The sequence below is a fragment of the Furipterus horrens genome, unplaced genomic scaffold (genome assembly GCF_987537825.1).
Source record: "Furipterus horrens unplaced genomic scaffold, mFurHor1.1.pri manual_scaffold_4, whole genome shotgun sequence".
In the NCBI taxonomy this organism is placed as follows: domain Eukaryota; kingdom Metazoa; phylum Chordata; class Mammalia; order Chiroptera; family Furipteridae; genus Furipterus; species Furipterus horrens.
This window is the reverse complement of record NW_028327174.1, coordinates 202,626,357-202,640,392: the sequence shown is the minus strand read 5'-3', so window position 1 is coordinate 202,640,392 and position 14,036 is coordinate 202,626,357. Positions and strand designations below refer to the sequence as shown.

General features: G+C 66.5%; 1 protein-coding gene across 2 annotated transcripts in view; it reads left to right on the top strand.

Moving 5' to 3' along the window:
- Positions 1-14,036, top strand: part of NACC2 (NACC family member 2) — a 57,751-nt gene that overhangs the window by 23,826 nt on the left and 19,889 nt on the right. The window contains exons 1-2 of one of the 2 annotated variants that reach the window (XM_090274961.1): positions 8,965-9,061; positions 10,336-11,260. In XM_090274961.1, the coding sequence (XP_090131087.1) occupies positions 10,396-11,260 (865 nt within the window). In that variant the 5' untranslated portion in view covers positions 8,965-9,061; positions 10,336-10,395. Of the gene's footprint in view, positions 1-8,964; positions 9,062-10,335; positions 11,261-14,036 lie in introns of those variants that run through there. The other variant, XM_090274960.1, reaches the window with a different exon arrangement.

Sequence of the window (14,036 nt, the reverse complement as noted above, 5' to 3'; positions counted from 1 at the left end):
CACTTAAGACCCTAGAAGTTCCATTGCTCTATGTTCTGGGGCTTCTGAAGCTGCTCAGTTTACGAAGTTGCTTACTGCCTCTTGGCCCCGAGGACACCGCCCTCTGGGAGACTGAGTCACGAAACCCTTCAGCGTGAGGACGGCTCCTCTCGGGTCCAGGCACACGGAGAACCCGCGGCGGCAGCCACAGGTCGGAAGTGAGCGTGGGACCCTGGTCACCTCCCGTGTCCCCAAGAGGTGCTTCCTTCGAGGGGGATGTGAGCTGTTTCCTTGACAAACAGACAAACAAATGACCAAGCCGGAGAGTCGAGATGCCCCCACCCACCCCGCTGACGGCTCCCTGGTCTCGGGGCTCCGGAGGGCGTGGCCGAGACCAGCCTGGGGGTCCTGGTCATCGCCACAGAAAAGGGACGGGCCCAACAGGAGTGACGCAGGAGGCCGATGGACTGACGGACTTGGCCGACAGCCAGAAGCAACATCAGTCTTGGGGGGAGGGGACAGAGACCACAGAAACAGAAGAGGAGGGTCAGCATAGGCGAGGCCTGCCCCCCCACCCCGGGCCCACTTGGGAGGAGACTCGGTGGGGGCTCGGCCCGCGGGCTGTTCGGGTACCTGTCGGCTGCCGTTGGGACAAGCCCTAAGCGAGTGTTGGGGACGGACTGGACTCAGAGTGCAGGGACCGGCAGGTGGGGCAGCGGCTGGGCTGCGAGGGCGGGGACCAAGGCTCACCCTGGACCAGCCGCCGTCCTGCAGGGCACACCCCGCCGAGGGTCTTCGGGGCTGCCTTGTCTGCGGAGGGAGGCCTTTGCCTCTTTCCTGGGCAGAACGAACGCGTTTTCAGGGAGCGGGACAGACGCCGGGGGAGCGTGTGTCGGGGTGGTCCCCGGGGGGTCCCGTGGTTGCGGGTCGGGCCATGCTTCCCTGTGACGCTGAGGGGACAGCAGGGGACCCTTGATTCAGTCCCAAGTGTGTGGTGACTCCCTGACAGTCCACCCTTGGTCTGTATCTCGGGAGCGCACTCCCTGCCTGCTTGTCCGGAGCCTGGCCGGGCACCTCGTCCGGCCCTTGCCTGGTCTGGCGGTGTCGGGACTGGCGTGGCCGGCGCTCGTCCCTGACCTCAGAGTGAGTGAAGGGAGCGCCCTGCTCCCTGGGCCCCTGGGGAGCAGACACCTGGCCGTTGGGAACCAGCAGATGGGGCGGGGCTCCCAGAGGCCCAAGGGCCAGCGAGGACAGTGCCAGAGCTCCTGAGGGTCTTCGAAGGTGGTCACACACACCCCGCCCCCCGCCCCGTTGGTCTTCGATGCCTTTTACAGGGGAGCACACTGGCCAGCCTGCCTCTGTTCTGCCTGCACCTTTGGGGCGTGTTGAGGACAAATGCCTGGGCCTGATCCTCGGGGACCCACTGAAGGCCTTGCACCCCTCACCTTGGTCAACCAGCTGGTCCTGGGGGTCCTGGTCCTTTCTGGTGTGAGTAGCGAACCCCTCGGTCCCGGGCAAATCTGCTGTCCGGTCCCCTCCTCGGGCCTTGGTTTCTGGAGTCTGTGTCTGCAGACCTCACCTCTGGGCTTCAGGGGAGCGGGGGTGAGGCTGAACGCCGGAGCTGGGGATCCCCATCCCAGCCTGGCACCCCCGCCCTTGCCCCGAAGAGGCAGAGGAGTGGCCTCTGGGAGAGGAGAGGGGTCCGCCGCCCCAGGCCATCAGTCAGGTGTGCGCGGGACCCCTGCCCCTCCTTAACACCAGCACCCCAGGGGCACGGGGCTGCGGGGAGACCGGGCTGCGGTGAGGACTCTCACGCTGCGGCGTGAGGACGTTTCTGTGCGGCTTTTATTTGGCCCCCAGGATTCCTGCTGCATTATCCGTATTTCCTTTAATTTGTGGGATTTCTAGTAAATGGGCTTAAAAATAGGTCTGGGCACGGTGCCAGGCAGATGCGGGCAGCCGGCAGGCATCTCTGCGTCTCTAAAGGCAGAGCGGGTAACCCCTGTGCCACTCGGCCTGCGCCTCCTGCGGGTCCCCCCGGGGAAGTGGGGGTGCCAGCCTGCTCCCCGTTCGTGGACTGGGAGTCAGGCTGGTCCTGCCTGCGCGGGGGCCCTGGGAGCAGTGCCAGGGTTTGGGGCCTGTTTGAGGGGATGGGGACGGGGCCGGCTGTGAGGCTGGGTGAGTGGAGGGACGTCACCTGCCGGGGGTGGCACCCCACCCCCCAGTCTCACTCGGTGATGCTTTGCCTCCATGTCCCTGGGGTCCAGCTGCAGCTAGGACCACAGGGGACACCCTGGGGCCCCGGCGGACAGGAAGACGGAGACAGTGCCTGCCCTGGGGGGACCCTCACGCAGCACGGGAGCCTGGGAGCCGGCACTTGGGCGGGATGGGTGGCTGGGTGTCCCAGCTGGGGAAGGAGCCCCGTGAGAGAAGGTGAGACAGGCTGCAGGGGCAGGGGGGGTGGCTGTGTCCCAGGGGTGCCGAGGGTGTCTCTCAGGGCCACTACAGTGTGGCCGGGACCCCCCTGCCCTGCCCCAGGCCAGGTGGGCCTCCGCCAGCCGTACCGCCGTGCCGAGCCCGGAGTGGGGGCTGGCGTGCCGTGGTCCCGCCTCAGCGTCGTCGCCCCCCACCCACGGCTGGTGCGGTGTTTGTGCGCCGGCTGATTTACATTAGATTTTTAGGCATAATTAGAAATGCGGGGAGCTTTGTGTCTTACCTCGACTATTTATGGCAGGCTATGCAGATGAGGAGAGTGATGAATATTAACGAGGGAGTGCACAGAGTGGCTGTCGGTAAGAGCCAGCCCGGTGGCCGGGCAGGCCGGGGCACGCCCCCGGGGCCCCTCCATCGTGGGCCCAGGCCCTGGGCTGCGCTCCCAGGACCCCAGCCCCCACAGCTGCTCCTGGCCCCTGCAGGCCCGTCAGAGGGGAGCGTCAGCCCCCCCTCCAGTGGCCCCCACAACGGAGCGCAGGGGGTTGAGGGGTTACCCTGCCTCAGCGATAAGGGAGGAGGAGGGGGCTGTCTGCACGCGGAGTGGAGCTGGCTTTTTAAGTTATTAAACTATGCCCCGGGGAGACACTCTTCAAGCTCGCGTTATTTAAATTACAAATACGGGTGAGGGATTGTCGGCTCCGTTCAAAACACTGCCTCAGTCTTGGGAAGCCTGGAGCTGTTTCTCATGGCCGCGGTGGGTCTCAGGCAGGGTGGCTGGGAGGGGGCCACCGTGGGGCGGGCTGGCTCTGCGTGGGCCTTGAGCCCCTGCTCCCGCCCTGAGCCGCCACCCCACTCCCACCCACGCTCAAGTCAGAACATTTGAGTGGAGGGCCGGAGGCTGGCATGTTTGTGGCAGGCAGGTCTGCCCGGCGGGTGGCGTCATGTCAGAGGGAGCCACGGGCTACGTCTTCCACCCGGATGTGGGCTCAGGCGGGCCCCAAAGACCCCCTGACTGGTCCCTCCTCAGAGCTTCCTGCAGAGGCCACGAGCCGTGGGACGCAGGGCCTGCAGCCCCATGTGACGGGGGGGCCCCCCAGCTCGCGTCCAGCCCCGTGGTTCCGTGACTGTCGGTGGTCGCCGGGGGCCCTCGGGGCTCGGGGCTGGGGTCGGTTGGGGGTGTTGGATGGTAGAGCCCCTACGCTTAGCTGGGGTCTCTCCGAGGACCAGCCCTGGGCGGCCAGGGAAGCACTGATGAGCGCATTTCTGAATCTGAGACTCTGGCGCGCTGCCTTCTCTGCTTGGGAAAAGGTTTCCAGGCAAACATTCGTCAGTGCAGTCAGAAGCGGCTTTTAGCCCGAGGCCCGTTCAGGCTGCGGTCTGGGCGGAGGCGGCTGGTGCCTGGCTGGAGGCCGGGGGCCTCTCACCTCTGCCTCTCAGGCTGGGGCACTGTGGGCCAGGGTGGGGTTCAGAGGCGGGGCCCCAGCCCAGGACCAGGGTGGCCCTGAAGTTTCAGCATCCATATGCCCCCTTCCCTCCGCCCAGGGGATTCCAGAACAGTCCAGTGCAGAGGCTGGGGTGGGATTCTTATCCCGGCAGCAGAGTCCTAGCAGTCAGGGGCCAGTCTGGGCCTCAGTTGTCCCTGTGTCCTGCGGGGTCTGTCCTTGCCCTCTTGACGCCTGAAGCTCCTTGGGGACGCTGGGTGTTGAAGACAGGAAGCCAGGGAGGGTGGTGATGGGTGCAGGTCCCAGCCTCGAGGCCTCAGCCAGAAGCTTGCCCTCTGAGTGCCTCAGTTTCCTTGTCTGCACCTGCCCGCAGTGGGTGGGGTTTGGGGGGCAAGCACAGAATAGATGTGGTCGATGTTTGCTGGGGACTGTGCGGAGGGGCTTCTGGCAGCCGGGACCCTGCTCTGGAGCCCTGCTTCTGCCCGCCCGGCGCTCGCGGGGTGGCCAGCCGCCATTAGCAGTGTGGCTGGTGGTCGCCCCGCTCTGCTTTATGGTGCATTAGAAGTTTAATGCAAACCTGCGGCCTGAACCAGTTGGTGCCTTGCCCGCCCCCGGGGGCCTGGCACGCCCGAGCTGGGCAGCCTCCATGTGAACGGGCACCTTGACACCGAAGGGCCCACCGCTGCCCGCTCCCCCTCTGGTCTGCATTAGCGCGCGGGGGCCGGCATGCTCGTGAGCTTCCCTCCTGCAGGCTGTTAACTGGAGCCTGCGCCGTGGTTGAGAAGCAAGGCAATTGCTCTGCAGGCCGCTGTCCACAGCGAGGCCCCCCCGCCCAGCGGTCTCCACGCAGCAGCCTGGCTGTGTGCCCGCGGCCCTGTGTGCTCACGCGTGTTCATGCTGACTCACCGAGGAACCTGCCGCCTCCCTGCCAGACACTGTCCTGGGGATGTGGCCACGGGGGCCTTGCCCCAAACTTGGGAGCTCCTTGACTTTTGGGAGCCGTCCTTGTAGCCAGGCTGGCTTCTGCTGAGTTGGCAGGGCTTGGCCGCCAGGCAGGGGCGGCCCCAGGTGGGGCAGGGGATGGGCGTGGCGAGGGGGGCTCTGATTTCTCTTGCCAGACTGTTCCCGGTGCACCTGCTCCCTCCTTCCCCCGCTGTGGGTGTGTTTAATGGCAGTGCGTTTGCTGAGGTCCAGACCTCTTATTAGATTGGTAAAATTAAATCCTGCAAAATCATTTTATTTAATTTAATTTCTCTTGCCTCCCTTTCCCTTGCCGGTGGTGATCCCGCACAAATTAAACACTGCATTCCTGCGCCCTTGCCACAGGACGCGGTTAGGAATCTGGGGTGGGCACAAGGGCGGGGAGCAGCGGGCCATCCCTCCGGGCTTCTGGGACTTTAGCCCTGGCTGATCCCGCAGCACATCCGCCACGCCTGGGGCCAGGGTCCTGTCCCCTTCTTGCAGGGGCTGTGCTGGGCAGGGGCGGGGCTGGGTGGCAGAGTTCTGGCTGACCACCCCAGGGCCTGCGTCCCTGCTGTCTGGACGGAGAGTCCACAGAGAAGAGACCACCTAGCCACCCACATTTTCTCATTTGGGGGTGGTCTTGGAGCACCGCTGTGGGTGCTGGACTCTGGCTTTGTGGTGTGAGCAGGGGTGCCCTTCTGAAAGGCCTTCTGAGGAGGGGGTTGCAGCGCAGCGGCTTTGGGGACCGCAGCAGTCGACTGAGTTCGGGGTCTCTGCCTGGCTCTCATGGGCATGAGCGTGGAGAGGGGAATGAAATAGGGGGCCTTGCTTGGGAAGCCGGGGCTGGGGAAGCGGAGGCACAGAGGGACAAGGAGGCCCGGGCGGGACAGGGCCCCCAGGGGCGGGGGGGAAGGTGAGGAGGTGCCCCCTCCCACCCCCCCCCCGGCAGACAGCAGTCCCTGCCGCCCTCGCCCGCTCAGGCCCCGGCCCCCTTCTCTCTGGCTGCCGCACAAGGGTCGGCGCTTGGCACGTCCCGCTTTCACGGTCCTGGACGCGTAAACCAAGCCTTTATTTTATTCTTTTCTCCTAAAGTTCAGCTTTGTTCCCGCCCCAGCCGAGGCTTCTAAGAAAGCAACCTAAAACCAGCTCTTGTCGGGCTCCCATGGGCCGGGCCGCGGGGCGCCAGCCTCGCCCGCACAGGTGGCATGAGGACACGGCGGCAAGAGGGCCAGTTGTCCCCGATCCCTGGGGACCCAGACGGCCCCGTCCCCTTCCAGGGCAAGAATGGTCCCTTCTCTGGGCGAGGGATCTGGCCCCCTGAAACTCAGGGCCGAGGCTGGCGTGCGGGGGCGGGGAGGACAGAGACACCCACCTGGACCCTCGCCCTGCCATTCCAGGTCACGGCAGGTGACAGCTCACCAGGTGGAGGGAGTGCCTGCTTCAGCCAAGGGTTTGCTAGCACTGTCTCCCCGGACCCCGCAGTAAATGCGCTCCTGACCCCGAGTTGACGGGGGAGCTTCCTAGGCACCTGTCATCTGCTCGAGGCCACAGGATGTGGATGGGATGCGGCTGGGCCGGGCCTGGCATGTGGGGTGGTGCCCTGTGGGACCCGGGACCCGCTGTCGGAAGGAACAGGTGCCAAGGGCCTCGCGCTGCCCCCTGCTCTGCATCAGGACCCCCTCACTTGGCCTGCCCTGCTCTGGGCTGCTGGGGCCCTCGGGGAGCCGGTGCAGAGAACGCCTTTGCTGACCTCTGTGCACCCCGGCCTGCCTGGGTGCCCCCTCCCCAATTATGGCACAAGATGCCCCTGTCGGACTCAAGTGACCCCATTTTGCGCTCTGGGCGGCTCCCCATGGGGGTGCTGTGTGTCTGTGAGGGGCCGTTTAGGGGCCCTCCCCACTGTGCTGGTGTTGCTGGGCCTTGGGCAGACGGCCCCCCTCTTGCTGAGCTCACAGGGCATGCGGTGCGCCCCCCAGCAGTGCCCACGAAGCAGGGGCCTGAAGGCGGCGGGGGCTGGGGCACAGCCCAGAAGAGGGGAGGGCTCCCGGGGGACTGGAGCGGCTGTGTCCTGAGCCCCCCACTGAGCGCTGCCCCCAGGCTGGGGTTTCTCCCACTTCTCCCTCCCCATCTCAGGCCTGCGGTCCCTCCGTCTCTGGGTGTTCCTGTTTCCCAGGGTGGCCCCTCTGGGGCTGGGTGGGCATGTGGGGCCCCCAAGCCCCACACTAAGGCCCCCGGAAAGGGGGCCACTGGGGTGACACAGCCTGTCTGGGGGCCTGACAGGGCTTCTGGAAGGAGCTTCCCAGGGCTGGGCGCCCTGGGTCTGGGTAAAGCTGGCCGGCCAGGCTGTCGTGCAGACACAGGCCTCGTGTGGGTGACGAGGGGGTGACGCAGCTCCCCAAGGGCAGTGAGGACCAGACACTGGGAGGGGTGTGAGCTGCATGTGCTGGGCGCTAGGGCCCTCGCCCTGAAGCCTGTCCACTGTGGGGCCCGGCTGGGCCCGGCCTGCTCAGGCCGCTACACCCGAGTCCCTGACGTTCCGGCTCGCTCGCTGCCCAGCTGGTGGCCAGGGCCCACCCGGGGTCCGGAGCCCGGCCGTGCAGAGACGGGGCCGCAGAGTGTTGGGGGTCTGAGCCCCCACCCTCTTGCTGGTACAGCCGCGTACCCCACCCCATGCTCAGAGCAGCTGAGTGGGGCCGTTGGTGCCAACACCTCAGTCACAGTCTGTGTCTTGTGTGACCCTCCGGTTGTCAGGAGCCCTGTGTAGGGGACACAGAGCTGCCCCCCCCTCCCCCAGGAGCCTCTGCTGGTTGCTGCTCCCCACGGTTCCCCTCACCTGGATTTCCCTGCTACCCCCTGGCCCCCGGCCCCCGGTCAGCTGCTTTGTATCTGAGCCCACAGTGTGTCGATGGGGAGGCGCCAGGTGTGTGTGGGGGGGTGCTGCCTGTCCCCCTGCCTTCTCCCTGCTCCAGCCGCCCAGGCGAGTGCCGGGGGGTGGCCCTGATGCATCGCTGCGGGGGACCCGACCTCGGCCACCACTAGGCTCAGCCTTGTCCCTTCTTGAGGGCTGCATATGCTCTTCCTAGGGTCACAGTTGGTGGCAGGTGGGGAGACTGAGGCTGGGCAGGCCCGTGGTTTGCAGGGCCCGTGCCGTCCTGCCGTCGTGGCTGGCTCCTGGGAGGGGGTGCCCGTGCCCCAGAGCAGAACAGGCCGTGCACACACTCTCTTCCCAGGAAAGGCCAGGGGAGGCCGGGCCCGTGGGGTGACCCGGAGGGGGTGGAGTCCTTGCTGCTGTCCTGCTGGGGCAGGTGCATCATGCACTGGGTTGCTCCTTTTGGGGGCCCGTGGCCGACGCGAAGTTGCTCTTCCGTAAACTCTGACCCGGGTGGGGGTTGAGGGGACAGGGTGACTACCCTGGGTGAGTCGGCCGTGGATGTGGAGCTGCACTAGCTGGGCCGCCGCTCTGGGACCCCAAAGTGAAGCGAGCACCGGGGCCCTGGCTCTCCGGTTCCTGCCTGGTGCTCCCATCTCCCCCTCCCCCGCGCCCTCCCGCGGCCCCCTCCCTGGCCCCCTCGCCGGGCTGCGCTGCCAGCGCTGCAGACTGTTTGGAATAGTTTAAATGCTTTGACACCAGGGCTGTGCTGGATGGCAGGGCAGCAGTTTACTGGGCAATTCATATGCAAAACTGCACTATAAATCCCCGGGCTGTCGCGCGGCCGCGGCACCACGGAGCGCTTCTCCGCGTACAGTACGGTGTTTCTGCCATCTTTGTTTGCATTGCTGTGAGTCATCAAAAGTCTGTCTTGTACCAACACCCGGAGCCGCGCATTCCTCTGGCACCGGCGCTGCACTGTTTTTAAAGCCGGGGCTGGGAGCTGGCATTTGCCTCGGCTCCCAAATCAAAGGCAGCTATTCATTCCCGGGAGCTGCCTGGATGTCCGTCTGCATCCGGCCTCTTCATTTAGATGCTGAGCGCTGCCCAGGAGAGCCGGGCTGGGTGCAGCTGAGCCGCGGCCGCCCAGCCCAGCGCCGAGACTCTGCCACCCTCCCCCTCCCCCTCCCGCTTCTCCTCCTCCTCCTCCTCCTCCTCCTCTCCGGGCTCCGTGCGCCCTCCCCACCCCAAGGGCTCCCGCTCTGTTTGCTGCATTCCCGGAGCAGCTGGCGGCTGCGGGCGGCCGGCAAGCGGGCAAGCCTGCCCCTGCCAGGCTGAGCGGGCAGTGTGGGGCTACCGGCGGCAGCCGCCAAAGGTAGGTCTCCCCCTCTGGCCGGTGCCACCCGGCCTGGCTGGCAACTTCTCCGCAGCAGGGGCACTGCGGGCCCTCCCGCAGCAGCGCCCACCTGCCCAACTCCGTCTTGGTTCCCAGTGCTCCGCCCTCGCTCTGCCCCCCTCCGCTGGTCCCCTCGCGCCTCCGCGGCCGCCGGCACTTTCCTCCTGCGGGACAGAGCGGCCCTTTGTGCGGCTCTGGCTGCACAGAGTTGAGCCGGCGCCCTCTCCGGCCCGTCCGTCCCGGCCCCCCTTCTCGGAACCAGGCATGGGATCGGCAGTGCCGGAGCCCCGTCTCCAGCCCTGGGGCACCCAGCAGCATCCCCAGCCCTGGCCAGTCCTCGCCCCCGGTCTCCCCATGACCCCTGTGGTCACCTGAGCTTGGAAGGAGCCAGTGGGGATTGGCCGGTGTTGGAAGCTGGGGGTTGGGGGGGGGGAAGGCTGCGACAGGCTCCCAGCTGGTTCTGCAGCCCAGTCCCTAACAGCGGCAGCTTTTGCGGTGAGGGGGGAACCCCCCCCGGCCCTGGAGGTCCCCTCTGCATGATAGGGAGAGGGGCAGATGTGGTGGAGCCTGAGCATCAGAGTTCTCCCGGCTCGCTCACTCCCTGGGCGCCCCCACCCCAGCCCCTGCGCTGCCGCTCTACAGAAAAAAAAGAGGAAAAACAAATGAGACACCCAGAGCCTCCGAAGAGACCCCCTGCAGAGCCCTAGAGCGCTGTCCCCCTTGCCCTGGGCTCCGGCCCCTCCCTGGGGAAAGGCGGTGAGGGGCTTCTTTGCTGCGAACTTTTTCTGGGGAAGAGAGTTGTTTGAGCCAGTGGGTGCCTGCCCTCGCCCCTTCCAGCCGCCTCGGGTTGATGGCCCTGTTCCCGTCCTCCTGTCCCCACCACGATGCAGGCCTCTCTTCTGTCTTCTGCTGAGATGGGTGTCTCCGGCCGGAGGCCTGAATCTCTCTGCTGGGGGGGCCGGTGCTCGGGGGGGTGGGCAGCTCAGGGGTGGTGTGGGGGCCTGTTCTGCCTGGGCATGCAGCTCTGGGAGCGTCTGCGCAGCTCTGAGCGTTGGCTCAGCCAGGATCCCATGGGAGCGAGGTCGCCCCGAGACCTGGGGACAGTTCTGGCTGGAGGGGCCTGGGGGTAACTGGCAGGGGGGGTACGCTGGGGTAGAGCATGTTCTGGGGGGATACGTGGGGCTCTGCCCTTCCAGGTGGGTGCTGGGCGTCCAGGGAGCTGACCACGGTGTTCCCCCCGCCCCCTCCCACAGATGTGCCCACGCGGGCCGCTCCCGTGCTGAGACTGTGAGGTGCCCACGAGCCTGCCCGCCATGTCTCAGATGCTGCACATCGAGATCCCCAACTTCGGGAACACCGTGCTCGGCTGCCTCAACGAGCAGCGCCTGCTGGGCCTCTACTGCGATGTGTCCATCGTGGTCAAGGGCCAGGCCTTCAAGGCCCACCGGGCGGTGCTGGCCGCCAGCAGCCTCTACTTCCGCGACCTCTTCAGCGGCAACAGCAAGAGCGCCTTCGAGCTGCCGGGCACCGTGCCGCCCGCCTGCTTCCAGCAGATCCTGTCCTTCTGCTACACGGGCCGGCTGACCATGGCGGCCAGCGAGCAGCTCGTGGTCATGTACACGGCGGGCTTCCTGCAGATCCAGCACATCGTGGAGCGCGGCACCGACCTCCTGTTCAAGGTGAGCTCGCCCCACTGCGACTCGCAGACCGCCGTCATGGAGGACGCCAGCTCCGAGCCCCAGAGCCCCTGCGCCCAGCTGCCGCCGGCCGCGCCCGTTCCTCCCTACGCCGTGTCCCCCTCCGTGCCCATCCCGCTGCTGACCCGCGTGAAGCACGAGGCCACGGAGCTGCCGCCGGCCCCCGGCCCCGGCCTGGCGTCCAAGCGCCCGCTGGAGTCCGGGCCCCGGGACGGCGCCGCGGTGGCGGCCGGCACGGCCCCTCTCAAGCTGCCCCGGGTCTCCTACTACGGGGTGCCCAGCCTGGCCACCCTCATCCCCAGCATCCAGCAGGTGCCCTACTCTCAGGGGGAGCGGACCAGCCCGGGGGCCAGCAGCCTGCCCACCACCGACAGCCCCACCTCCTACCACAACGAGGAGGAGGATGACGACGAGGCGTACGACACCATGGTGGAGGAGCAGTACGGCCAGGTGTACGTCAAGGCCGCCGGCAGCTACGCAGGTAACGCGCTGTGGCCGCCCGCCGGCAGGCATGGGTGGACCTCCGGGCCCGTGTGGGGACCGAGGCCTGTCTGACCCCTTCCCGGTGGTGCTCCCAGCCCTGCTGGGACTGCAGGCAGACGGGGGCCAGGACACTGGAGAGCCCCAACCCCGACTGCAGGCGCTAGCAGGAGCTCAGACCTGAGGCAGGACGGGTCCTAGGTCGGCCTGGCAGGGCCTCTGTTAAGGGCTTTAAACTTGATCCTGGACGAGACGAGAGGCCAGCAGAAGGTGTTTAGCTGAGCAAAACCCCCCGGAAGCTAGTGTAGCATGGAGGAGCGGGCCTGTCTCCCATTGGACAGATGAGGAGACCGAGGACCCCAGTGGACCAGGGACCTGCCAGAGGGCTCACAGGAGACTGAGTGGCCCGAGCCAGTCACTCACCTGCTCAAGGCCTCAGTGTCCCTGTCTGTGAGGTGCCTGGGCCCACCAGTGCCCCGGCCAGCCCATTGACCTCAGCCCTTTCCACCCATCCAATAAGTCCAGAGACTCCCCGGGACTCGTCCTGTTTGCCGCCTCCTCCCTGGGCTCGGCACCAAGGGACAGGACAGAAAGCGCCCATTGAGCCGAAGGAGCTGCCGCAGGTTAAGGGGGGCTCCCCCACTTGGGACCTGCAAACCCGAGATGCCCTCATTTGAGATGCCTGGTGTGGCAGACTGCGTCACAGTCCCTGGGGACGGCTCAGGATTTGTTGGGCAGAGGGTCCCGTAGTTGGGGCCCCAGATCAGGTGTCCCCCTGCCTTCTGTGTTCCCCGAAAACTGGCTCAGTGCCTAGGCCCGCTGCCTGCCCTGATTTGCATGCGGGGCCCATGTCCAGTGTGCTGGATCTGGCCACGTGTGCCAGCGGGAAGTGATGTTGCAGTGCTGGGGCCCCAGGGGCAGTTGGGGACTCTGTACTCCCCGTGCCCCACCATGTCCTTGTGCCCTGATGGCGCAGCTGCTGCAGTCTCTCCTCTTTCTCCCTCATCTGCCCCTCTCCCTCCAGCAGGGGCTCCTCCATAAGTCCTGGGGGGCGGGGGCAGAGGGAGCCAGGCCCTTGGGACAGCTGGGGTCCCCAGGAGCCGTTAAGGACTAGAAGGCTGGGTCTCGGCTCTGACCTGGCCAGCCTGGGTCGCTCTCGGGATGTTGGGGATGGCTGTTCCCTAGAGGTCGTTACTAAATCTCGGTGGGTAGTGTCGTATTTGCATGAATCCCGCAGGGTACAGCCTGCTCACCGCCCCTGTTGGGTTTGGGTTTTCTTTTTAGTGGCAGCAGGAATGAAGGCTTTGGTGTGTTCAGGACCAGGAAACCTGCATGCCGTGGCCTGGCCCTTCTGAGGGCCCACGGGGCTCAGGCTTTGCAGGGACCTCTGGGAGTCTGCCCGCGTGCCGGCAGCCACCGGGGAGGCGGGGGAAGGGCCATGTGGAGCCCCAGACTGGGCAGCTCCCATGGCTCCCCCTTCCCTGGGAGGATAGGCCACATGGGCCCAGGGCAGGCCCCCTCAGTCCCTGAGGACTCCGTGTCCTCATGCCACCAGGGGCATGGGGCCCTGTAGGGGGTTTAGGGCAGAATCTGTCAAGGGCCCAGGTGGGGGGTTGCTCACCGGTGGCCCATGGTGCTGCCCATCCCCCGGGGGTCGGCCCTGTACAGCGCTCCCTCCAGCCCATGTGGCCTTGGGCCATGGTGTGTTCAGGGGAGTGGGAGAGGCTGGGCGTGGGGACAGCTGGGAGCTGACCCACCTGCCCCTCTGGCTTGGTGAGCCTGGAGCCCCCTTCGCCTGGACAGTGGTGGCCCACCTGTGTCTTTGGGGTTCCAGAGGAGCCAATGGGACAGTGGCCATGGAAAGGCCAGGGTGGGGGTTGGGAGGCCGAGCTGCCCCGCAGCCTCGAGTTGCCTTCTCTCACCAGTGCCCCCACCCTGGTGCTCAGACAAGGGGGTGCGTCCCCTGAGGCCAGGGCTGCAGGCCTGCAGGGGCTCACCCAGGTCTTGGGGGTCGAGGGGAGCCCCCACCTCCCTGGGAGGCGGGGGGACCAGAGGCAGCCCGGGGGTGGGGCTGGTCCTGCCTCCAGCTGGCCCAGGATGCTCTGGTCTGGGCTTTCTGCTCGGTGAGCCCAGAAGTGGGGCAGGGAGGGGGTGTGTAATTTCTTGGCTAAAATCTAGGTTATTGGCAGTGACGTCGCTGGCATCACTGGGCGCTGGGCATGCTGGGAATAGGGGAGGGGCCGTGGGGGCGAGCGGGCTGAGAGGGGCCTGTCCCCAAAGGCTGCCTGCCCCTCGGGTGCTGGCCCCATATCCCAGGCTCCCTCTGCACCTCGGCTTAGCCAGGTCTGGGCCATCCTCATGCCCCCTCTGGTGGCTGAGCAGCCTGCTGCCCCCAGCCTGGGCCACCCCCACCCTCCTCGACAAGGGCTGGGCAGGACTCTCTGGGCTGGTGGAATCTAGAACATTCTAAGGACACTTGTGAGTCCCTTCTCCTTTCTGGCCTCAGTTTCCCTCCCTGCCAAGAGTGAGGTTGGCCTGAGTGACCTTCGGGGGTCTTTGACCAGCAACCACGGCTGGAAGCGGGGACACCGTGACCCCATCTGCACCCTCCCACCCCCAGTCATGGGGACAGTTGGCAGTGCCTCTGTGCCCGCCTGCTGCTTTGGAAATCAAGGAACTCAATATGACAGATAAGGAGGACTGTCTCTGACCCTGGCAGCCTGAACGTGTTTCCTGCCTGTGTCTGACCTGTGGGTCTTTTCTCCCCATCCCCACCC